General features: G+C 44.4%; 2 protein-coding genes across 2 annotated transcripts in view; both read left to right on the top strand.

Annotated features, from left to right (window-relative positions):
• Positions 1-10991, top strand: part of reep3 (receptor accessory protein 3) — a 47695-nt gene extending 36704 nt beyond the window's left edge. The window contains exons 6-8 of the mRNA XM_033034271.1: positions 528-675; positions 5614-5762; positions 10204-10991. Of these exons, the coding sequence (XP_032890162.1) occupies positions 528-675; positions 5614-5762; positions 10204-10269 (363 nt within the window). The 3' untranslated portion in view covers positions 10270-10991. The remainder of the gene's footprint in view (positions 1-527; positions 676-5613; positions 5763-10203) is intronic.
• Positions 10992-20291: 9300 nt separating this feature from the next.
• Positions 20292-25948, top strand: part of LOC116981319 (solute carrier family 22 member 15-like) — a 41542-nt gene continuing 35885 nt past the window's right edge. The window contains exons 1-2 of the mRNA XM_033034270.1: positions 20292-20419; positions 24783-24929. Coding sequence (XP_032890161.1) covers positions 20336-20419; positions 24783-24929 — 231 coding nt within the window. The 5' untranslated portion in view covers positions 20292-20335. The remainder of the gene's footprint in view (positions 20420-24782; positions 24930-25948) is intronic.

The raw sequence follows: 25948 nt of genomic DNA, 5'->3' as shown, positions 1-25948 counted from the left end.
TCTAGGATTCTATGCCTTGATTCTAACATTCGATGCATGTTATGGCAGTGGTGGTTATCCCTTAGTTGAATATGCATATTCCACGGAAGAGGAATCTGGGTGCTGATGCAGTTGGATATTTGATCTCAAAATCCCGAACATGTAATTTCTGAACTATTCTCAACTGGTGCTGATTTGTGTAAAATTCAGTTGGTCCTGAATAGTAGCTGAAGTATAGCCAAACATACTTTATTTATTTACCCCTCCCCCCCCCCCCCCATTAATTTGAGATTGTAAACTCAGTGCAATACCCCTTTCAACAAAGGCTCATTTAAGACGGAGGAAGTAAAACTGGCACTTTCTTAGTTTTTGGTAGACAAAAATGCTGGAGAAACTCAGTGGGGTGAGGCAGCATCTATGGAGCAAAGGAAATTAGTTTTTCCTGGTTGATGCTCATCACACTCAATTGAGAGCAAAGGAAGATTTTTTTTTTTTTTGCAATTGATTTATAACAATGAATGCACTTTTGATCTTGTTTTTCTATGCAGAGTCAAGGTGCAATTACTGAAAAGCTGAGGAGTTTAAGTATGCATGACTTAACAACCATACAAGGTGATGAACCAGTAGGACACCGTTCCTTAACTGGTGGTGCAGATACCAGAAAGAAGGCTAAACATTTGCCCAGAGAAGACTTCAGTAAGTAATTAAAAGCGCAAAATTTTCCGCAAAGTGATGCAATGTTTGTACGACTTTGATATTTTTCCAAAAACGAAGCAGTGAATCTGGTCCTGAGAAATATCAAGCATGGTGGATTTCTGGTTCATTCAGGGTGGATTATAGGGTGGAAGGGGGGCATGAGGAAGGAGAGAAGCAACTAAGATATTGGACTTTCTAAGGTTTTGTTCTGAAGAGAGATCCCAATCAAGATTGTTTTAATTGTCATATGTACTGACAACGGAACAACAACATTCTTACTTGTTGCAGCTTAACAGTTCCACAGGCACAATAGTAGACGACTTGTAACAATCAATTAATAACCATAATACCAGGTAACCAGGATAGTGCAAAAAAACCAACTTCTGTACTGCAATCAAAGACACTGTCCATGGAAGGTTAGTGTTGTGGAGTGTTCAAGTGTCTGATGGTTGCTGGGAAGAAGCTGTTTTTGAATGTGGTAGTCACAATTTTCAGGATCCTACACCTTTTTATCCAATGGTAATAGTGAAATGAGAGTGCCGCCAAGGTCGTGTGGGTCTTTGTTATTGGCTGTTTTTCTGAGGCATTGCCTCTTGTAGATCCCTTTTAAATTGGGAATGTCTGCAACCTGTGATGCACCAGCCAGTGTCTACCACTCTTGATAGCCTTCTTTGTTGTGTGTTCGAATTGCTGAACCAGGCCGTGATGCAACCAGTCCATATGCTCTCCACTGTACACCTGCAGGGGATCAATGGAGTATCCATCAATATACCAAATCTCCTCAATCTTCCAAGGAAGTAGAGGTGCTAATGAGTTTTCTTTGCGATTGCATTGATGTGCTGGGACCATGACAGATCCTGAGAGATATGCACACCCAGAAACATGAAACTTTTGACTCGTTCCACTTCATCAATGAAGACTGGTTCCTGGATCCCTGGCTTTCCCCTCCTGAAGTCAACAATCAGCTCCTTGGTAGACACAAAGCTGGAGTAACTCAGCAGGACGGGCAGCGTCTCTGGAGTGAAGGAATGGGTGATGTTTCAGGTCGAGACCCTTCTTCTCGACCCGAAACATCACCCATTCTCTCCAGAGACGCTGCCAGTCCCGCTGAGTTACTCCAACTTTTTTTGTCTATCTTTGGTTTAAACCAACATCTGCAGTTCCTTTCTACACATTTAATCGGCTACTTGATCTTGCCGACATTGAGAGCAAGATTATTGTCCTGGCACCCTTCAATTCAATTTTCAATCTCCTGTAATCTGACACATCGTTACCTATTATTTGCTCAACAACAGTGACATTGTCTGAGAATTTAAAGATGGCGTTGGAACTGTCTGGCTACATAATCATGGGTATTGAGAACATTGAGCAGGGGACTGAATGCACTGCCTTGATGTGTTTCTGTGTTGGTGGTTATATTTGATTTTGTATCAGTTTAAGATCTGACGATAGCCTGTCCTTGAGTTGTGGCTCGTTTGGATAGAATGATCAAAGCATAATTGCTATTGGATTGTTCATGACTTCTTAAACTACAGATCCCAAATATGAGTATTAGACCTTTGGTTATGTTGGATAAGCATGTGGTTGGGGTAAGCTGGAGGTGACTTGCAGGGCATAATTCTTAATTTATTCTATTTTGTAGTGCTTAATTTTGAACCAGGAATTCTCAGTCTTAATATCTGAGAAGTTTGATGTTATAACAGATTTTAATTAAATCATGTAGTCATGGTAATGTGTATCTTAAATTATTTGCAGCAGCATGTTTTAATGACTGTGGTAGTGGAAATTGGTAGTGAAAGAAGGAAAACCTTTCTCACTTAAAATGATTGTGGTTGGGATGGATAATCCCTTGTTAGGCAACAGTTTTTCATGCTCCCAGAAAATGACATTTCATAGCTGCGAATATTGCCTCTATTTTGTCAGCTTTGGGTCCATTTTTCTTCCCTCTGAATAAAAAGATTCTGGATTCTAGTCCCTCTTGAGGCTTGAGTACAACAATCTAGGTTGACTCTTCAGTACAGCAATGAGAAAATGCCATACTGTGGCAGGTATTAATATTCATATTAACTGTTTTAAATATTCACCTCCCGCCATCCATTAATAGCACTGATTTTTGTTGAAGGTAAGACAAATTTAGCCACTTTATTTGGAGCAGAGTAGGGATATTATTCCTGGTGTCTAGGTCAGTATATATCCCTTAATGTCACTATAGCTGGTTGTTCAGTCCATATCTTTGCTGCTGAAGCAGAGAAATTTGTGGATGAAGGGTGGCTCAGGAAAGAACAGACTAGGATTGTGTCTGAGAAGACTCATTGAAATTTGATGGAGGAAATGAAAAGCACGCTCTCCCACTTAGATCAAACTAATTTCATTTTTTTTCAAAGTTACTAAAAATAGAAAGTAAGCATTTCTCTCTCATGGAAATTTAGTTGTGTCCTTGGCACATGATTTACATAGTGCACTGAACTTACATTTTTGCATTTTAAATATTTATTCACAATTAAGATTTTGATTTTCTTCAGTTGTAATCAGTTGCTCAGAATACTGCAACAGTAATAACTATGTTCTGCCTATCCGAGTCTATTAATCACGTGGTTATCTTGTCCAGACTCTTGTCTGTCTTGCTGAATTGGCAATTGACGCAAAGGATCCCAATGAACTGCTCTAATTATCCAGTTCTAAATCTTCTAACTTCACATGCTGTCGGGACAGGAGGTCCCGCTGAGTTACTCCAGCTTTTTGTGTCTACCTCTTAAGAATTTTGTATGTTGAAATGATGCTCCCTCTCATTCTTCTAAAATATGAAGAATGGAGATCTAACTTCTCCAGTCTCCCCATTCACCCAACCTACCACGTCAGGAACCATCGGGCTGAATTTTTGCTGCATTCAAAGGTAAATGTATTCTTCTTATGGTTGGTTAAGGAGATTAAAATTTGCACACAGTATTCCGTGTGTGATTTCATCAAGGTCTTTCTACAATTCTGTAAAGCAACTTTACTCTGCACTCAGATTGTCTTGCAATAAAAAAAACGGTGTATAATTTGTCGTCTTAATTGCCTGCTTAACCAGCATGCTTCTTCTTAGCGACTTATGTTCTCGGACACCAAGGTGGCTTTGAACTTCAGCAATTCCAAATATGTCACCACGTAAGAAATACTCAGCATTTGTTTTTTCCACCAAAATGAGTCACTGCATGTTTTTGCAGATTGTACTCCATTTGCTGTACTGTTGCTCATTCGTTCAACATGTCTCTGTTGCCTTGAAGCCTCTTTGCATCCTCATCTGTACTCGCATTCCCACTTGGTGTTGTGTCATTAGCAAATGGGGGAATGTTACAGTTGATTCATAAGTGATCGGAGCAAAATTAGGCCTTCCGGCCAATCGAGCCTACTCCGCCATTCAATCATGGCTGACATCTCTTCTTCCTAACCCCATTCTTCTGCCTTCTCCCTACGACTCCCGACACCTGTACTAACGAAGAAGCTATCTACTTCTGCCTTAAATATATCCATTGAATTGACCTCCACAGCCTTCTATGACAATTAATTCACTGCAGATTCACCACCGTGACTAAAGAAATTCCTACTCATCTCCTTCCAAAGGGAATGTCCTTTAATTCTCTGGATATGACCTCTGTTCCGGGACTCTCCCACTGGTGGAAACATCCTCCCCATATCCACTGTGTCCAGGCCTGATTGTTGATTAACCATGTGTGTAGGAAGGAAGTGCAGATGCTGGTTTAAACCAAAGATAGTCACAAAGAGCTGGAGTAACTCAGTGAGACAGGCAGCATCTCTGGAGAAAATCTCACATTCAAATCATTGATGTTGATTGTGATTAGTTGAGGGCCACAAATTGCCCCCTCCCCCCCCCCCCCCTCCGTGGTGGCCCACTAGTTACCAACGTGAGAAGAATCCCATTTGTTCCCACCTTTTTGTTTTCTCTCTGAGGCAATCTCTGTTAAATGAGACAGTGTTTGTTCACAGGAGGCAACGGGTTTTTCCTCTACTGATTAACATTCACAAGTGTGTGTGTGTAAAAAAAAAAAAGGCAACAAAGTAAAAATTTGGTTCATTTTCCTTAGAATGATGAATGCTTCAGTGGAGAGATTATTTTGACCTTTGATTATAATATAGGGGTGATTTAGAATTGGTATAAAAAGGAATAATAAATTGCATGCTTTGGATCTCCTCTTTCCGCCCCCCCCCCCCCCCCCCCCCTCCATCTATTGTTTTCAATTTGTGAACTCTGGTCTTCCTTTGGTTGCATTAATGACTTTAGTTTTGTTTGCTCTAGTATTGTGGTTGTTAATTTAATGAGAATGTTTTGTTTTATATTATCTGTGTATTTTGTCTACAAGCCTTTTATGCTGCCACAAGAATTTCATTGTGTAAGAAGGAACTGCAGATGCTGGTTTAAACCGAGGATAGAAACAAAAAAGTTGGAGTAACTCAGCGGGACAGGCAGCATCTCTGGAGCGAAGGAATGGGTAACATTTCAGCATGAGACCCTTCTTCAGACTAGCTAGGGTGAAGTAGGGTCTCGACCCGAAACGTCATCCATTCCTTCTCTCCAGAGATGCTGCTTGTCCCGCTGAGTTACTCCGGCTTTTTGTGTCTAACTTTGCAAGAATTTCATTGTTCCGTTGTCTGTACATATGACAATTAAACACTCTTGAGTCTTTTGAGCTGAAGATATAGCTGTATGTCAGCTTTAGTCTACTACTGAGGTGGTATTGCCCCCTGGTGAACAATCATTTAATTTTTACATTTTGATTCATGGGTGCTCGTGCAATTGAAACACTGAATTGCACCTATTTCTGTGTGCATCCTTTTCCCTCTCCCCGATTGACAGGATGCACTTTACATGCAACAAAATTTGTTTGATGAAAGCAATTCTTGGGAATATGCCAACTAATGTGCCATTTAATCTCTTAGACCAGCATTTTAATTATGATGATGTGGATAGTGAAGATCGATCAGATGCCGAGCAGAACAGCGCTCATTCTGATGACGAGCTGGTCACACAAAAGCATCTCCTACGATCACAGAGCCTTAAAATGAAACGAAAAGGTCATCGTAAAGAGGTACATTTTATCATTGTTCTGTAACTGTAGATCTTTCCTTTTGCGCTCTGTCATTTTATTGTTTTGATTTTGTCTTTTTGTCTGTATTGCAGGTAAGTTTTATTTTCTATTTGGTTGTTTCTAAATGTTTGAATTTTAATGTTAGGTCAGAATTTTTAGATTCTATTCACTGAGTTAAAAAAAAAAAAATGGAGTGAGATGTTTTCAGTACAAATAGATAACTGGTTTCCAGGTGAGATTGATCTCCGTGGAGTAAAGAAGGCTCATGAATCAAAATCAAGGGTCACACTTAAGGATTTCTGACAGAGTACATGCCAGGAGATTGGTAATTGGAGGATGCCAATTTTAAGGTAATTGAATAAAGAATTGGAGGAGAAACAAATAGGTCCAAGAAGTTGCTCAGCAACTGCTCAAGTTGATGAGAGTTGTATTAGACGGGAACTTGCTGAAATAGATTGGAGCAGGTTGTTTGAAGATAAAGGAATGTCTGGAAAGAGGGATGCTTTTAAAAGCGTGCTGACAAGAGTCCAGGACATTGCAGTTGCAAGCCCAGGGATATGAACCTGGACTGCTCATACAGCACTCCAAGCAGTGCATCTACTCATTGAGCTGCTCAAAATTGGATTTTGCAGATTTTTAGTGCAAACTAGATGACATGCTAACAGTAGAGGCAAGGAGCAGCTTCTAACAACGCATGGGCAAGTTTTGCAGACAATGCAGTAGATTAAGTTAGAGGAGATGCACAACACTTCTATCTCACCTAGAGGTATAGGGACAGGTTTTGCATCTCTTGTGGTTGCAAGGGAAAGTATCTGGGTAGGGGGTGGCTTGGGTGGTAAGGGATGAGTCAACCGAGGAAACGAGGGTCAATTATGTTGGTCAATGGGTCAATGACCCCCGGGGCTGATGATGCCCGGAAATGTGCAACCGGGGAGCGGCATGGAAGAAACAAAGAAAACCCGAGGGAAGAAAATCAGTGATTAATTTATAAACGAGGTGAAGGACAAATAAAGAGATAAAGGCTTCCCGAAGGGCTGCACAGCCAGAAGGCTTCCCAACGTGCCGTGGACTGGGAACGCGGCCGGAAACCTTTATTGAGGCGCCGTGGTCTCGATGCCTCCCGGATCGTCCCGTAGAAGCCCGGGTCGGGGCTCGGCCAGGGCCTCGCGGATCAGGGCTCGGCCAGAGCCCATGGCTGGGGCCCAGATGTTGAGGATAATCCCAAGTACATTAAGGGAAGGAGGGTATCCAGAAAGAGCAGGGTCCCTCAGGAATCAAAGCGGTCAACTCTGTGTGGAGCCACGAGATGGGCAAAGTTCTCGATGAGTATTTCTCAATAAGTAATCCTCTATTTTTACCATGAAGAAAGACACGAGGACTGGGGAATGCAGTCAATGGGAGTATCTTGAGGGTATTAGTCAAGGAGATGTCGGTCTTAATGTGTATGAAGGTAGATAAATCTCTCAGGCCTGATCAGATGTATCTGAGGACACTATGGGAAACTAGAGAGGAAATTGTAGGTGCTCTGGTGAACATTAATGAGTCACCATTAAATATGAATTAGGTGCAGGAAGATTGGAGAGTGGCAAATGTTGTGCCTCTATTTAAGAAGGGCTGCAAGGAAAAGCCTGGGAACTATAGGCCAGTGAGTCTAACATCAGTAGTCAGAGTTATCAGAGTATTCTGAGGGACATGATACACATGCATTTAGATGGACAAGGGCTGATTAGGGATAGTCAGCATAGTTTTTGTACATAGGAGATTGTGTCTCCTGAATGCGATTGAGATTTTTGAAGATGTGACCAAAACCAGCTGTACACGTTATCCATATGGATTTCAGCAACACGTTTGACAAGGTTCTGCATGGTAGGCTGCTCTGGAAGGTTAGATCGTATGGGATCCAAGGAGAGCTAGCCGACTGGATAGAGAATTGGCTTCATGGAAGGAAGTAGAGGGTGATTTTGGAAGGTTACTTTTTGGACTGGAGGCCTATGACGAGTGGTATGCCTCTGGGTTCGGTGCTGGAACCATTGCTGTTTGTCATCTATATCAATGATTTGGATGAGAATGTACAAGGCATAATTAGTAAATTACCAGGTGACACTAAATTGGGTGGTATTGTAGATAGTGAATGTTAATGGATCTTAATGGGTTGGACAGGTGAGCTGAGGAATGGTTGATGGAGTTCAATGCCGAGAAGTGTGAAGTGTTGCATCTTGAGAAATCTAACCAGGGCAGGACCTACACAGTGAATGGCTGGGCTCTGGGGAGTGTTATAGAGCAGAAGGATCTAGGAGTGCAGGTACATAGTTCCTTGAATGTAGCGTCGCAGGGAGAGAGGGTGGTCAAATATGCTTTCGGGTGCATTGGCCATTCATCAGTCGTTGAGTATAGAAGTTGGTCATGGTTGTACAGGACATTGCTGAGGCCACGTTCGGAGTATTGTGTTCAGTTTTGGTCCACCGCTTTGGGCCTATCTTCGGTATAAACCAGCATTTGCTGTTCCTACACATTGTGTTAGAGATGGATTTGGTTAAGAAAAATGAAATGGACTTCTTGCAGAGGAGTAAGTTTAGAATACCTGTAGCAATGGGAGCCTGGGAATTTGTAGTTAAATTATTATCCATTGTCTTTGCCTTTACCTTGATTACCTACTATCGGTTTGGTTCTGTCATCGTATCCTTTCTTCAAAGTTTAATTGGAAGTAATATTCTGGAACAATTGTACATTTCTTAGCGCACAGAAACGGGCCTTTTGACCCACAATATCCATACTGAACATGATGCCAAATTAAACTAATCTCCTCTGCCTGATTTAATCTTGTATCTCTTTTAACATTACAAGATGCACACTACGGAAGTCCATTCAACCTATCAGGCCCTTGTCGGCACTTGATTGCCTAATTGTGTGAGATAGTGTGAGTGTGTGTGTGAGTATGTGTGTGAGTATGTGTGTGAGAGTGTGTGTGAGTGAGTGTGTGTGAGTGTGAGTGTGTGTGTGAGATAGTGTGAGTGTGTGTGTGAGTGAGAGTGTGTGTGTGAGTGTGTGTGTGTGTGAGTGTGAGTGAGTGTGTGTGTGTGTGTGTGTGTGTGTGTGTGTGTGAGTGTGTTTGTGTGTAATGTCCGTGCCGTTACGGCGTTACCGGTTACCGCTGGGCAAGAATGCGTTCACCACACGCCACCTCACCATGCACGGGTGACCTGCCCATGCGGCTGCATTAATTATGTCGCATTAATGACGCGTGTGTACCTGTAGCAGGGTTGCGGTGCTGTGCAGCCGTATAGTTTATTGTGTGTGTGAATGTGTGTGAGTGATAGGTGGTGGTCGGAGGGGCCGTAGGCGCAGATTGGCAGCCACGCTTCCGTCAGTCTGCCCCAGGGCAGCTGTGGCTACAGAAGTAGCTTACCACCACCGAGTGTGACTGAGGAGTGAATGAATAATGCGATGTAAAGCGCCTTGAGTATTAGAAAGGCGCTATATAAATCCCATCCATTATTATTATTATTATTAATTCCTCACAACCCCTGTTGATTTTTCATGTGCATTAGCCATTTACTCATTAGTCAGAGAATAAATGTCATCTATTCAGGCATTATATTCCAATTGATTAACGTTTGTTGTGTAGTTAAAAAATAATGTTGCTTGTTATCACTCTGTTGGTTCTTTCATCAGTTCTCTGAAGTCTGTGTCATCTGTTTCCAACTCTCTTGCCAGTAGATCTATTAACAATTCTGTGGTCTTGGATACTTCTGTTTAATCCCTTCAGCTCTGCTTCATGGAGAACAATGTCTGCTTCTCTGGTTTCAATGGTAGTGTCATTCCAAGCAATTTCCTCAGCACCTGCTCTGAACAATGATTGATTGGAGGAAATTAAGAATGAACTATTAATAATTTATGAACTCACTATTTTTGCTGTAAATTGAACATTTGTTTAGCTTAGAGATACAACGCAGAAACAGGCCTTTCGGCCCATTGAGTCCGCACTGACTAGCGATCCCCGCACATTAATACTATCCCACATGCACTAGGGACAATTTACACATACACCAAGCCAATTAACCTACAAACCTGAAAGTCATTGGAGAAGGTACAAACTCCGTACATACAGCACCCTTAGTCGGGATCGAACCCGGATCTCCAACACTGTAAGGCAGCAACTCTACCGCTGTGCCACCTTGCCGCCCATTTCTGTATAGAAACAAGGAACTGCAGATACAAAAAAAGACACTAAGAGCTAGAGTAACTCAGCAGGTCAGACAGCTTCTCTGGAGAACATAGATACGTGTCTCGACCCAAAATGCCACCTGTCCATGTTCTCCGGAGATGCTGCCGGACCTGCTGAATTACTCCAGCATTCTGAAATTTTGTGTGTGTTTTTTTTTTCTTCAAGTACATTAAACAAATGTTGATCTTGATTTTTATTTTTTATTTTATTTTCTAGGTCCGGTATGGATCCCTGAAGTTGAGATCCAAGAAGAGGGTGCAGTGCAGTTATATCACAGGATAAAATGATTTGGATATTCCTGTTGTTCATGACTTCAGCTGAATATGTGCTGTTGGATTTATAATGTTTTTAATTTCAAGAACACTAAGAAATGCTGGTCCCTATATATAATATATATCTGACTTTGTCACCTTGACACATCCTGCTGAGTTGGCCCATGACTGAGACTGTATTTATCATAACTGTCCTGTGACAACGGGTCTTAAAAATGATGTGTTATACTGACTGATAATTTAGAATCATTAACAGGAAGAGCAATCTTCTACAAAATATGTTGTTTCAATTCGGCAGAAAGGTCAACAATAGATTTTGAAAATCAGTGTTGAAGAGCTTGAATTCTGAAGTGCCGAGAAGCCTGTGGAAACATTGAATCTGAGCTGTGGTTTAACCAAAAAAAATCGACAAGAATACTTTTGTCATGGAAGCGTGCACTTTCTTTCAATACACTAATGACCGCATTTTCTGTGATGATTTGGGACTGGGCTCGTTTGTAAAGTGTGTTTCAGTTAGAATTCTTCAGAGTTATGAGGAATATGTTAAAAGCAATATAATTTAGTATTTTGAAGGTCAAGTTTTTAAAAAATGTTAATTGCATGTTTTTATAAATTTTGTATGTTAATGGGTGACTTTTAGTATTTTATATCTGTCAGTGTGAGTTGTAAATCTTCCAACTTTCTACCTTTTAAAAACAAATTGAATATACTGAGCACATTTTGTAGCTAGAACTAGGTATAATTGACTTGTGAATTCTATTATGTTGGTGTCCTTGGTGTTCAGATATCCAGATAAGTGTTGGTATGTGATATTTACCTAGTTCTCAAACTTTAACAGACATTTTTAACAGACATTTTGTAGCTTTATTTTGATATGTAAAATGCAGCAGAGCTGCAATATGCCGTGCCCTACATAATCTTTGGGACAAAAACCCATCATTTATTTATTTGCCTCTGTACTCCACAATTTGAGATTTGTAATAGAAAAAAAAATCACATGTGGTTAAAGTGCACATTGTCAGAATTTAATAAAGGCCATTTTTATACATTTTGGTTTCACTATGTAGAAATTACAGCAGTGTTTATACATAGTCTCCCCCCCATTTCAGGGCGCGCCATAATGTTTGGGACACAGCAATGTCATGAAAATGAAAGTAGTCTTGTTTAGTATTTTGTTGCATATCTTTTGCATGCAATGACTGCTTGAAGTCTGCGATTCATGGACATCACCAGTTGCTGGGTGTCTTCTCTGCTGATACTCTGCCAGGCCTGTATTGCAGCCATCTTTAGCTTATGCTTGTTTTGAGGGCTAGTCCCCTTCAGTTTACTCTTCAGCATATAAAAGGCATGCTCAATTGGGTTCAGATTGGGTGATTGACTTGGCCACTCAAGAATTGACAATTTTCTAGCTTTGAAAAACTCCTTTGTTGCCTTAGCAGTATGTTTGGGATCACTGTCTTGCAGTAGAATGAACCGTCAGCCAATGAGTGTTGAGGCATTTGTTTGAACTTGAGCAGATAGGATGTGTCTACACTTCAGAATTCATTATGCTACTACCATCAGCAGTTGTATCATCAATGAAGATAAGTGAGCCAGTACCTTCAGCAGCCGTGCATGCCCAGGCCATAACACCCTCACCACCGTGTTTCAGAGATGATATGGTATGCTTTGGATCTTGGGCAGTTCCTTCTCTCCTCCATACATTGCTCTTGTCATCACTCTGACATAAGTGAATCGTCGTCTCATCTGTCCACAAGACCTTTTTCCAGACCTGTGGTTACTCATTTAAGTACTTCTTGGCAAACTGTAACCCGGTTATCCTAATTTTGTGGCTAACCAGTGGTTTGCATCTTGCAGTGTAGCCTCTGTATTTCTGTTCATGAAGTCTTCTGCGGACAGTGGTCATTGACAAATCCACACCCGACTCCTGAAGAGTATTTCTGATCTGTCGGACAGGTGTTTGTTTTTTTTCCCTTTATTATAGAGTGAATTATTCTGTCATCAGCTGTGGAGGTCTTCCTTGGCTCACCAGTGCTCCCTTTCTTCTTAATGATGTTCCAAACAGTTGATTTTGGTAAGCCTAAGGTTTGGCTGATGTCTCTAACAGTTTTATTCGTGTTTATCAGTCTCATAATGGCTTCTTTGACTTTCATTGGCACAACTTTGGTCCTCGTGTTGAAAGAGTGGAGGAAAGACTAGGTGCTGAGAGCTCTTATACCTGCATTAAGGAGGTAATTAAACACACCTGAGCAATTACAATTACCAAAATGTATAAAAATAGCCTTTAATAAAATCTGACAATGTGCCCTTTAACCACATGTGATTTTATTTTTTGCTATTACAAATCTCAAATTGTGGAGTTCAGACAAATAAATAAATGATGGGTCTTTGTCCCAAACATTATGGAGGGCATTGTGCGTACACGTTAGTGCACAACCTCAAGCTTTTAATGAAATAAATTTTGTTCTGAGTTACATTTTTTATAAATGTCTTAATTGTCTAAATGCCTACAGTTCCTACATATCGGCTTGGAATGCAAAGCACTAATGATTTTACTTCACATTTATGAGGTGCAGTTTAGAAATGTTCATTTCTTGCATGTCAGTGTTTCTCTTGCAGTGACATTCAATTTTCTGTGGGTTCAAACTAATGTCATTTGACTGGCCTTTGGGTTGATGATGATGATGCTAGTCTTAAACAACATTTCTCTCCCAAGAAGAACAGTTCCTGCTCTTGTCATTGTCAGATCTCCTGAGTTAACGCATTTAATCAAGCCCAAAGATGTGTGGGTTTGTAGGTTAATTACCCGTTGTAAATTGCCCCTAGTGTGTAGAGTGATGAGGAAGTGGGATAACAGAATGTGTGAATGGGTGATCGATTGTCGGCATGTACTTGGGCCGAAAGGCCTGTTTTCATGCTGCATCTCAAGTTCAAGTTCAAGTGAGTTTATTGTCATGTGTCCCTGTATAGGACAATGAAATTCTTGCTTTGCTTAAGCACACAGAAAATAGTAGGCATTTACTACAAAACAGATAAATGTGTCCATATACCATGATATAAATATATACACACATGAATAAATAAACTGGTAGTGCAAATAACAGAAAGTGGTTGCTAATAATCAGAGTTTTGTCCGAGCCAGGTTTAATAGCCTGATGGCTGAGGGGAAGTAGCTATTCCTGAACCTGGTTGTTGCAGTCTTCAGGCTCCTGTACCTTCTACCTGAAGGTAGCAGGGAGATGAGTGTGTGGCCAGGATGTCTATACCATCTAAGTCTATACTGAACTAAAACTAAACATATGACAAATAAACACTCTTGACTCTTGCTTTCCTGGATGCAACTCGTAAAACAGCAAAGCAAACTACAGAAAAATTCCAATAACCCTTTGTATGACTATTTGGAAATCCTGCTGGTCCCACGTATGGTTTGGCATTGGACTCGCCAGGTGATGTTTCTTGCGTTCCTACATGTGCCTGAAACTTACCAGATTTACTGGGAAATGTATTATAATATTGAGTAACACTTTTTAAAAAGTGGATCCATTGTGTTGGGGTCAAACATCATCCAATAGTGCGGAAAAGCTGCTCGAGCATCAGCCTTTAATCTATTTCCAAAGTGAAGCCGTCATTGACATGTCCTGTTTCTGAGAGCTGAAATATGATTTTCTCCCTTCGTATCATGATATGTTGTAATTGGGTACTTGATGAGATTCTTTGGTGGCATATTCTTTTTTTGGGGTTAATTTAATCTCCAGATTGGAGGCATCCTAAAAAATATATTACTTGCCTATAGAATATATGGATTTTGCTGGCAATACCAATGTTTATTCTCTATCCCTATTTGACCTGAATAGTGGAGGCAATTAAAGGCTTAGCTTGTTGGTTAAGAACACTGAGGCCGGCTTTCTCTACAGTTTGAATTGATAATTAAATTCAGCAGTCGTAGAAGCATTCAGACTGGTGATCAATGGTGCAAAAGCTAGTGGTCGGTTAGGTAATTTATCCCCTACATTGCTGTAATCAGCTTTGTCTTTGGAAAGTGAAGGTCATGAAACTCAACAGAAGGAAGCATCTGGTTTATTAACATTTGCTGATATACAAGTTAAGATCAGTAATACCTTATTCTTAAGATGCTTAATGAAATGCCTGTATCGTGGCCTGTATGTTCCCATTTACTTCAAGGTTTCCTATCACGTAAATGTAATATATTTACCTTTGCATTATAACTTTCCGACACTGAATCTTTGGGTCTTCCCTTCCTGACACTACAAAGGCAGGGAGATTCCCCATTCCCTGTGCTGAAATGGTTGGGTCGGTGATTGGTGTGCAACCCAGCCACCATTTAATCTTAAAAGAAGGTACGTTATGGTCATTGATTAACTGCCTTTCAGCAGGTCAATTGTTTAGACACTATGATTTATTAGAAGTAGTTTACTGGACATCCTTGAGCCCTCATCACATTATTATCAACAGTTGGTGTTGCTTGCTTTGCAATTTCTTATCCTCCAAATCACCTTGTAATGAGATTTGCTCTCCTAGTTGTGCATGACCTCCATCACCAATATTGGCACCTAAGGTTTAGATTTCTTTTATCACTCCTAGTGGAAAGTTCTACAAAAGAACACAATAGAAATAGGATATGAAGCTTTCTTAGTCACTGTCATCTAGGCTATCACGGCTGGATGTTCTGTCTCTTTTCCATTCCCTGACCCACATTCTGGCTGTGTTAGCTGGTTATGGCACTCTACCTCCACCTGGAGGTGTATATGTTTTGTAGATCTTTTGTTCTGGCTGAAGAAGATGCCAAATAAACCTTTTGATCTTCCATTTTTAGTTTGGGTTTGGCCAATTATCCTGTCAATTCAGACTATCATTGTCTTGGTTCTGCCCTGCATCAGACATTTTTTTGCTGTATTCCACATTATTTTAATTGACAAACTGCAATGGCAGAGAGGGACATATATTGGCAAGTGTTTCAACAATACAACAGTAAAGTACTACAGCTGCTGGAAATCATAAGAACATTTGAAAATTGCACGTGTTTGTCAATTTGTATAGAAATTACATGTTCTTGTGTTAATTAACCAGTAAAATGTGTATGTTCTTTGTTACTGTCCTCAATAAACACCAGCTGCAGACAGTTTCCACTTTGAAGGAAATTACCCTAAATTCGGGAAATTCTGGTTGTCTTTGGGTAATTTTAGGGAAATGGAATAATTTGGGGAAATTTCTGTATCCAGCCCGCAAAGGGGTGTAAAGCTAATACACACAGCACTGCCGGTTTGGCGCTCAAAAGTTTAAACAGAGTGCTGTCAGTTTAACGCGTGGGGATTTAAACAAAGAGCTGTCGGCTGCAGCGTTATGGGTTGTAAATACAGCGCTACCGGCTGCAACGTATGGCCACAGCGCTATGGGTCACGGACTGTTCGGGAAAATTCTCGTATAACAATGAGTCTTTGGAATTCTTTCTCAGTAGAAGTTGAGCCTTTGATTTTTTTCAGGCAGTGGTAGAATTCTGGTTAAGACTAGTGGTGAAAAATTACCAGTGGGCAGTGGGATTGCAGTTACATTGGGATTGGGATTGGCCTTGATTTTACAGAACAGTGGGTGGGCTCAAGGGGCGGAGAGGGATGGGGAGCGAGAGAGGGAGAGAGAGGATGGCGAAGGAGGAAGATGGGGGGAGAGGGAAGAAGGAGAGAAATGGGGAGGAAGGGAGCAGAAACTGAGACACAAGAGAACAGGTTGAAAAGACGAAGACAACGAAAGCTGCCTTGCATAACACTACAAGTGAGTGACGTGTTATTAACGTGTGCCCGCGAAAAAACCCGAACAAATAGCACGTAAAAAGCATTTTGAAAATTTTAGGAAATACCATCAAATTCCAGGAAATTTGGGATTCTATTTAAGGATTTATTTTTTTTGAGGTATGGAAGCACTGGCTGCAGATTCGATGCGAGGGTGTGATAGAGGAAGACAACACCATGCGCGGGAGGGAATATGTGATACCTGACCCAGCCAGAGGTGGGAATGGACCTAGCATAGTACCAAGCAGTGTTGACTGAGGAAGAAGGGTCTCGACCCAAAACATCACCCATTCCTTCTCACTAGTGATGCTGTCTGTCACGCTGAGTTACTCCAGCATTTTGTGTCCATCTTGAGTGTGATGTATTGGATCATCTTCAGTCTGGCAAGCTGTGAAATTCTCTGCCTCAGAGGGTGGTGGAGGCAGGTTCTCTGGATACTTTCAAGAGAGAAATAGATAGGACTCTTAAAGATAGCGGTGTCGGGATATGGGGAGAAGGCAGGAACTGGGTAATAATAATATAATAATAATACATTTTATTTATGGGCGCCTTTCAAGAGTCTCAAGGACACCTTACAAAAATTTAGCAGGTAGAGGAAAAACATGTAAGGGGAATGAAATATATAGTAGAGACATGACTAGTACACAAAGTAAAGACAGAATACAATTCAAAACACAATATGAGGCAATTAATGCACAGATGAAAAGGGAGGGGGACGTGGGGCTAAGGATAGGCAGAGGTGAAGAGATGGGTCTTGAGGCGGGACTGGAAGATGGTGAGGGACACGGAATTGCGGATCAGTTGGGGGAGGGAGTTCCAGAGCCTGGGAGCTGCCCTGGAGAAGGCTCTGTCCCCAAAACTGCAGAGGTTGGACTTGTGGATGGAGAGGAGACCGGCTGATGTGGATCTGAGGGACCGTGAGGGTTGGTAGAGGGAGAGGAGGTCAGTGAGATATGGGGGGGCCAGATGGTGGAGGGCTTTGTAGGTGAGGATCAGGATTTTATAGGTGATCCGGTGGGAGATGGGAAGCCAGTGAAGTTGTTTGAGGACTGGAGTGATGTGATGCCAGGATTTGGTGTGGGTGATGAGTCAGGCGGCTGCGTTCTGGACCAGTTGTAGTCGGTTGATGTAGGTGGAGCTGATGCCAAGGAGAAGTGAGTTGCATTAGTCCAGTCGGGAGGAGATGAAGGCATGGATAAGTCTTTCAGCAGCGGGAGGTGTGAGAGAGGGTCTGAGTTTGGCGATGTTGCGGAGATGAAAGAAGGAGGTTTTAATGACATGGCGGATGTGAGGCTCAAGGGAGAGGGTGGAATCAAAGATCACGCCAAGGTTGCGGGCCTTAGGAGATGGGGAGACAGTGGTGCCGTCGATGGTGAGAGGGGTTATTGATTTTGCTGAGTGTGGCTTTGGAGCCTATGAGGAGGAATTCTGTCTTATCGCTGTTGAGTTTGAGGAAGTTATGTTGCATCCAGGTTTTTATAGCTGACAAACAGGAGTTGATATGGGAGAGGGGGGGGGGGGGGTTGTGAGGGGATTTGGTGCCGAGGTAGATCTGGGTGTCATCGGCGTAACAGTGGAAGTCCAGGTTGAAGTGGCGGAGTATCTGACGAAGGGGGAGGATGTAGATGATGAAGAGGAGGGGGCCGAGTACGGAGCCTTGGGGAACGCCTTGAGTGACTGGCTGTAGCAGAGGTGTGGTTGTGGAGAGAGATGAAGTAGGATCTGTTGGAAAGGTAGGAACGGAGCCAGCTGAGTGCAGAGCCTTCAATGCCGAGGTCTTTGAGTCTGGTGAGCAGGATGTTGTGGTTCACAGTATCGAAGGCTGCGCTCAGGTCGAGGAGGATGAGGATGTTGAGGGAACCAGTGTCAGCAGAGGTGAGGAGGTCGTTGAGGACTTTGAGGAGAGCAGTTTCTGTGCTATGGAGGGGGCGAAAGCCAGATTGGAGGGGTACAAGTAGGTTATACGCAAGGAGGTGGGAATGAAGTTGCGACGCAACGATACGCTCCAGGGTTTTTGAAAGAAAGGGGAGGTTTGAGATTGGGCGATAGTTAATGAGAGAGGAGGGATCAAGACCAGGTTTCTTTAAGATTGGTGTGACAGCAGCAGTTTCGAAAGCGGAGGGGACAATTCCTTGGGACAATGAGGAGTTGAAGAGATTAGTGAGGTAGGGGCAGAGAACGGGGAGGCAGGACTTCAGCAGGGGAGTGGGGAGAGGGTCGAGGGAGCAGGTAGTGGGTTTGGAAGAGCTGATGAGTTTGGAGATTTCAATAGGGGTGACCAGGTCAAACTGGGAGAGGAAGCAGTGTGGAGGAGGGGTAAGGAGGTCAGTGGAGATGTTGAAAGGAGGGGCCTTGGTAGGTGTTGGAGTAGATGCTGGGGAGTCGGGTACAGGGGATAAAGATTGATAGATGGTGCTGATTTTATCAGCGAAATAGTGGAGGAATGAGTTGCAGAGATCCGGAGTAGAGGTAGGGAGAGTGTTTGCTCGAGGCTTGAGGAGGTTGCCCACTGTGGAGAAGAGGGTTCTGTGGTTTAGGTAGGGATCAGTGAATATGGAGGAGAGGTAGGCAGATTTTGCAGCAATGAAGGCATCTTTGTAATCAGTGAGGTGGAGTTTGTAAGCTTCAAGGTGGACTGTGAGAGATGATTTATTTGTGAGTCGTTCAAGTCGGCGACCAGTCTGTTTCAGTTTACGAAGTGCAGGTGTGTACCAGGGTGAAGATGTGTTGAAAGTTACGGTTCTTGTTTTGAGGGGGGCCATAGTGTTAAGGGAGGTAGACAAGGTGGAGTTGAGATGGTTTGTGAGATCATCAGGAGAGATGGGGGCTGAGTCCAGGGGGAGAGTGGTGGAGAGGAGGTCAGAGAGATGGAGGGGATCAATGGATTTTAGATTACGGAAGGTGATTTCTCAGAGGAAGCGGGGGCGAGGTGTCGGAGAAGGGATGGTGAACCGTATAAGCTTATGATCAGAGAGGGGGAAGAGGCATGGATGGAGGTCGAGTACCGGTTGATTTGTGGAGCAGACCAGGTCAAGGATGTGACCTTTGTCATGGGTGGGAAAGGTGACGTGCTGAGTGAGAGAGAAGTTGTCAAGTAAAAAGGCGAATTCAGATGCGAGCTTGCAGGTGGGGGAGTCCATGTGAATATTTAAGTCACCAAGTAGCAGCAGACGTGGGGAGAGGGATGAGGCAAGTGTGAGGAGTTCAGTGAAGTCAGATAGGAAGGAGGGGTTTGGTTTAGGTGGCCGGTAAATGAGGATGACTGTCATGGAGGAAAGGGTTTTTAAGGCGAGGAATTCAAATGATGCTACTGGGGGGAAGGTGAGTTCAGTGATCCGAAAATTCTGATTTTCGGGTACTGATTGGGGATGATCAGCCATGATCACATTGAATGATCTGTGCTGGCTCGAATGATTTAGCTGTACTCAAAAAAATGTTACAATCCTCCATCTTCGTCACAAGTCCTGAATATGGTGGGTTCAGCAAGACTTCACACACTCTTCACTCTTCTCAATCAGCTTTGCTGCAGCTCTGCAGCAGAGTGTGGGTCTTAAGGGCATCATTCGTTCTGCATTGTGTAACACTCTTCTCAATCAGCTTTGCTGCAGCTCTGCAGCAGAGTGTGGGTCTTAAGGGCATCATTCGTTCTGCATTGTTTGTGTTGATCACAAGGGTTTTTTTTGTTCTCAACAATGAAGGATTACCCAGTAAAATAAGCAACCGAACCCTGCACAAGAAGGGTTCCGGCCCGAAACGTCGCCTATTTCCTTCGCTCCATAGATGCTGCTGCACCCGCTGAGTTTCCCCAGCAATTTTGTGTACCTGCACTTGCCTTGTCTCGTTGAGGGTGCAATCCTGTCTCTGGCCTCGTGCGGCGCTGTAGTCTGGCCAGCGCCAAAGCCGGCGTGGGGTTGGGTGCGATACCGCGCCCGTCCTACCGCGGCGCTAGTCCATGGTCTGTCTGCAGTACCACGTTTGTCCTCTCACGGCGCTGCGCTTGGCTTGTCTGCAGTACTGCGCCTGCGACGCTGCCCCGTGGTCTGGCTGCAGTACCGCGTCTCTCCTCCGTGCCATTGCCACGTCCGCCCTCCTGCGCAGCGCGCTGCCCCGTGGCCTGACTGCAGTACCGCGCCTGTCCTCCGCGGCAGCACTGCTCCTGTTCCCCCATGCGGCGCTGGCTGCTCCGTGGTCTGGCTGCAGTACCGCGCCTGCCCCCCCCGCGGCGCTGCCCGGCACCGCCCGGCCGCCAGTGTGTGCGCGGCACTGCCCGCCATGGACGTGGATGAGTCGCTAGTGGCGGTGGGCGAGTTCGGCTGCTACCAGAAGCAGCTGACCTGCACCTTCGTCCTCTTGCAGGTGGGAGCGCCCGCGCTTCGCGGCTGCCGGACCGGGGGATCGGCATTGGCCTCCACTGGGGGGGGGGGGGGGGGGGGGGGGGGGGGGGGGGGTAACCACGGAGAGGAGCCGAGCCGAGCCTGCATCCCGTGTGATGGAGCAGGGCCGCCGGCCTTCGGGACCCCCTCCCCAGCCGCAGGCCGCAAATCCCTCCCCATCACCTACACCCACCCCCACCTCACCCCAGCATCCTCTCCCCATCGCCAGCATCTTACCCAGTAATATCCCCCAGACAACGGACTCCGGACCCATTACCAGCTCCAGCCCTCCCTCCACAATCTGGATATCTCTATCTCCCACCCCCCCCACTCTCTCCCCCAACACTCTCACCCCCTCCCCTCCCCCCACTCTCACCCCCACCTCCCCCCACTCTCCCCCAACACTCTCACCCCCCCCCCACTCTCCCCCCCAACACTCTCACCCCCCCCCTCCCCCCACTCTCCCCCAACACTCTCACCCCCCCCCCCCCTCCCCCCACACACTCTTTCCCCTAACACTCTCCCCCTCTCTCTCTCTCTCGCTGGCATCCACAACACCGAGGACAGACGGATACACAGGAATGCTGGAGTAACTCAGCGGGACAAGCAGCATCTCTGGAGCGAAGGAATGGGTGGTGTTTTGGATCGAGATCCTTCTTCATGCCCCTCTCCTAAGAGCTGCTGTCTCACAGCGCCAGACACACGGCTTCGATCCTGACCTGGGTGCAGTCCGTCTGGAGTTTGCAGTCCTCCCCAGAGATGCTGCCTGACCGGCTGAGATACCTTGGTTTTCTCCCGGTTGCACGGGTTCCCTCCTACACCCGAGAGACGTGGCGGTTAAATTGCCACGTGTGTAAGGAGTGGATGAGAAAATGGGATAACGTAGAACTACTGTAGTGTGAACGGGTGATCAATGTTCGGCATGGACCAGGTCGCTGAAGGGCTTGTTTCCCCGCTGCATCTCTAAAACTAAAAACTATCCACTGGTATCTTCCTGACACCCCGATGCCATTCCCAATGCCTGGATTCCCCAATCACACTGTCTAGCGTGCAACCCTCCTGTCCTGATCCCCCACCCCCTTAAAAATTCCAGTCAGGAAGCCTAATGGGCCTGTCTCACTTAGGCGATTTTTCAGGTGACTGTCAAGTTGCTGGAAGTCGCCTGAAAAACCGGCAACTGGTACGGCGACTGTCAGAGTGGAACACACACACACACACATCGCTTCCTTCACCAGTCCGTTATGCAGGCGGGGGACAGGGCAAGCGGGGGGAGCGCTGTCTGAATGAAATTCACACGGTGCAAAGCCAAGGTGATGCCGCGAAGAACAGGAAGGTTGGCGCTGTAACTAATGACGGCTAACGCACAGTGTACTGTAAGTCCTTTAAAAGGTGGGGGGGAGAAGGAGTGGAGACGACTTTTAAGAAGCCAGAGATACACAGCTGTGATGGCGGACATTTAACATTACCGGTCGGTTATCCTTGGTTCTGAAAATTACTGCTTACGTTTTTTCCCCCAGGATTTCGACCTCCTGGCGACCCACCTACGGCATGCAAATTCTTGTCACTCTCCATGGCAGCTTCATTCTAGTCGCCACTAATTTTTCAACATGTTGGAAAATTCGCAGCGACCATAATGAGGCCATAACTAGCTCCCAGAATGCGGGGACTCCTCACGACCATGAAGGCGACTTCCCAGCAACCACCCGTGAACATGTGGTGACTGCATATTCTTCTGCAGTCGCCTAAGTGGGTCAGGCCCATAACTTCCTCCCTTTAATCCTCCCACCCACAACACAGCACAGCACAGCTCTCTGACGAAGTATCTGAAGAAGGGTTCTGATGCGAAAAGCCACCCATCTTTTATCGCCAGAGACGCTGCGTGACTTACTCCAACACTTTTATCCCACTTATGGCCTTCACCTTCCGCACCCACAGCTACCTACTCTTCCCGATCACTGTTTTCCTGTTACATTTCCACTCTATTACGCGACTGATAGAAATTTACAAAAAACTGCAGATGGTGATAATCTGAGACAAAAACAGAAAATGTTAGAAATATTCAGGAAGTCAAGTCTCAACTGTAGTAAGGGTAGCATTTCCAGTTGAAGACCCTTCAGGTTCTTGACCTGGAACATTACATTTGTTGCTCGTTTTTATAGATGCTGCCTGACGATGAATGTTTCAGGCATTTTCTGTTGGAGATCAATTCCTCTGGCATATATTCTCAGTAATTCTGATTAAGGAATGTTCTATGTCATGATTGCTGTCAACTGGCTTGCCTGAGGGAGCGATCCCTGATTTTTTGTCCATTACACTGACATTTATCCAGCAAGGAATCTCTTTGTGTAGGAAGGAACTGCAGATACTGGTTTAAACACAGGTTTAAAGATAGACACAAAATGCTGGAGTAACTCAGCGGAACAGGCAGCATCTCTGGAGAGAAGGAATGGGTGATGTTTCGGGTCGAGACCCTTCTTCAGACTGAATATCTCTTTCACGTTTGCTCTCAATGCAACTGGAGGGCAGAGAGGTCCCGGTCACAATTACTCTCTACTCCACTGACCAAGGGAGGAATTACTGTCCACTTTATTCTACATTACACCTACTGTTGGAGAAATCACGGGCATGTTTTTCCTTTATGACACTGAATTTGGGAAGGATCCATGTCACATTTGCTCTCTGTCATGCAGAATATTTACTGTTTGTCACGTTTACTGTTTATCATGCTACTGTGGTCTGAGAGACAGATCCCTGTCATCTGTACCTTCAAGCACTCTGACATCAGCTGTCTTTTACACTGTTGGAGGGAGGGATCACTGTCATATTTACTCCCCATCACACTGACGAGAGACAGATCCTATCACAATGCTCCCCGTCATCCTAGCTACATGTCATTTATCAAAGGTTCAAAGGTTCAAAGGTTGATTTATTGTCACATACACCTAGATGTAGTGAAATTCCTCTGGTCTCTGTTGCATTTCCTCTCAACCGCAGTTATTGGAGGGTTTCCTGTCGCGTTTACAAGACTGACTTGTCAACTTTAATCCCCATCATCGGAAACCCACATGAAACGTCGCCTATTCCTTCTCTCCTGAGCTGCGATCTGACCCGCTGAGTGGAGTCATGCCGACCAGGGGAGGGTCCCTGTTTTGTGTAAGGTCCATTGCATGGAAGTTAAGTATGGAGTTGGATGTAGTTCTCCTTGTTTACTCATCTATTACTCTATGAGGGACAGATCCCACACAGTCTGAAGGTAGACAAAAATGCTGGAGAAATTCAGCGGGTGAGGCAGAATCTATGGAGCGAAGGAATAGTTGACGTTTCGGGTCGCTTCTTCAGACTGATATGGAGGTGGGGGGGGGGGGGGTGGGATGAAGACCCTTCTTCCCCCCCCCCCCCATCTCCACATCAGTCTGAAGAAGGGCCTCGACCCGAAACTTCACCTTTTCCATCGCTCCATAGATGCTGTCACACCCGCTGAGTTTCTCCAGCATTTTTGTCTACCTTCGATTTTTCCAGCATCTGCAGTTCTTTCTTAAACTACACATTCTGAAGCAGGGTCTCGACCCGAAACATCACCCATTCCTTCTATCCAGAGATGCTGCCTGTCTCGCTGAGTTACTCCAGCATTTTGTGTCTATCCCACATTTACCTTCATAGGTCTCATAAGTTTGTTTGTCATCACACTGCGAGATGGAAGAGTTTCCCGTGATTCACCTGTACCAACAGTATCCAGGTTATGAACATCTAACTTATGGACACCCCTACATTCAAAAGAACTCTCATTACATTATTAAATTCAAATGTTTGACGTACACACATTTTTGTTCCAACTAAGGGCAGAACTCTTCTCATCACTTTTAGTAATTGTTCTTTCAGTCCTATGTGCTTTTGATGCTATTCATTACAAATCTGTGGAGGTTACGTCGTGTGATCTTTATGTATTTTCCAACTTATGGACAACATTGACTTATGCACGTCTGCAAAAATGTAACCCGTTTGTTACCTGGAAACAGTCCGTACGTAATCAGTAAGGCGCCTCTCTGGCTGACAGATTGTTAATAGATTAAATGTGTAGGAAGGAACTGCGGATGCTGGTTTAAACTGAAGATAGACACAAAATGCTGGAGTAACTCTGCTGGACTAGCAGCATCTCTGGAGAGAAGGAATGGATGCTTCTGAAGAAGGGTCTCGACCCAAAACGTCTCCCATTCCTTCTATTCAGAGATGCTGCCTGTTCCGCTGAGTTACTCCAGCATTTTGTGTCTATCTTCAGTTAATAGATGGCCCTGCTCGTTAATGGTTGGTGAACTAATGATGCACTAAGTTCATGTGATGTGTTACAGATTTACGTGGCTTGTCAATCAATGCTGATTGTGCTGGTGGGAGTACAGCCTGACTATAAGATAATCACACCGGAAGTTCCCAGTACACATGAAGAACTAATAAAACATGTCGTATTTGAGGAAGATTTGACTTCAATTGCAACAGAGGTAAACAAGGAGTGAGATCTGGTTACTTGGTTAAACTTTCTATTGATTCCATTGACTAACTCCACTCCACTAACTCCACTCCAGATGACTCCTCTCTCCTTGCTGCTTGGAGTTCTGGCACATGGCCCATGCCTGCTGGTTGGTGTCTGGCACTCAATCCTTTTGCTCTTTACAGTAAGTGTCAGCCAGTTGTCAGATCGCAGAGGCATCACAACTGGGCTGTACCCAGGCCTGGTGCGTTTTGATGAGGCACCAAGAACAGGTCACCTCAAATTTTCTAGGGTCTTGTGAATATTTTGATTTCAAGGGAAGCTGGGTAAAATCTCTGCTCATTTCATTCAAAAGCTCTTAATTTCCATGTCCCGTAATGCATCCTTGTCATCTTACAGTTTCCACCTGAAAAGGAGGCAGTGAAATTCCGCTACATAGTCGTGCGTGTATTTGCCTTGGTTTGAACAGCCTTGAATGTTCCTGTTTAATGTCTGGTGTGTCATGTCTTTGTTGGTTGGTTGTTGGCAGTTGGTGGTTTAAACAAGAGAAGCTCATACAGCTTTTGTGTATGATCAACGCCTGACAAGTGATTGGTGGATAGACACAAAAAGCTGGTGTAACTCAGCAGGACAGGTAGCATCTCTGGAGAGAAGGAATGGGTGACTTTTCAGGTCAAGACCCTTCTTCACAAGTGATTGGTGGATACAGGGGAGGGGTGGTTGGCAGTTGAGTGGAGTAAGTGACAACGAGACTAGTGGTAAAAAGGAGATAAAAGGATGTCAGATAAGAGAAGAGGAGTGAAATATAAAGGCAAAGGGAGGGTTTAAAGGTGGAGGTGAAATAGGGGGAGGGGGGGGGGGGGATAAAAGAGAAATGGAGGACTTGGGGATGGGAGATTTTACATCTCTGTTGAGGGATAAATATTGTCCCAGGATAGAGCTTTGTTTGGCATAGGAACAGGCTGAGTGGGAAAATGGTCCCCTGTCTTCAGCATTGCGGTTCTTCGTCCATATTCCCCAAAAAGGCTT

This window comes from Amblyraja radiata, chromosome 15 (assembly GCF_010909765.2).
Source record: "Amblyraja radiata isolate CabotCenter1 chromosome 15, sAmbRad1.1.pri, whole genome shotgun sequence".
Classification (NCBI taxonomy): domain Eukaryota; kingdom Metazoa; phylum Chordata; class Chondrichthyes; order Rajiformes; family Rajidae; genus Amblyraja; species Amblyraja radiata.
This window is presented reverse-complemented; position numbering and strand designations above follow the sequence as displayed.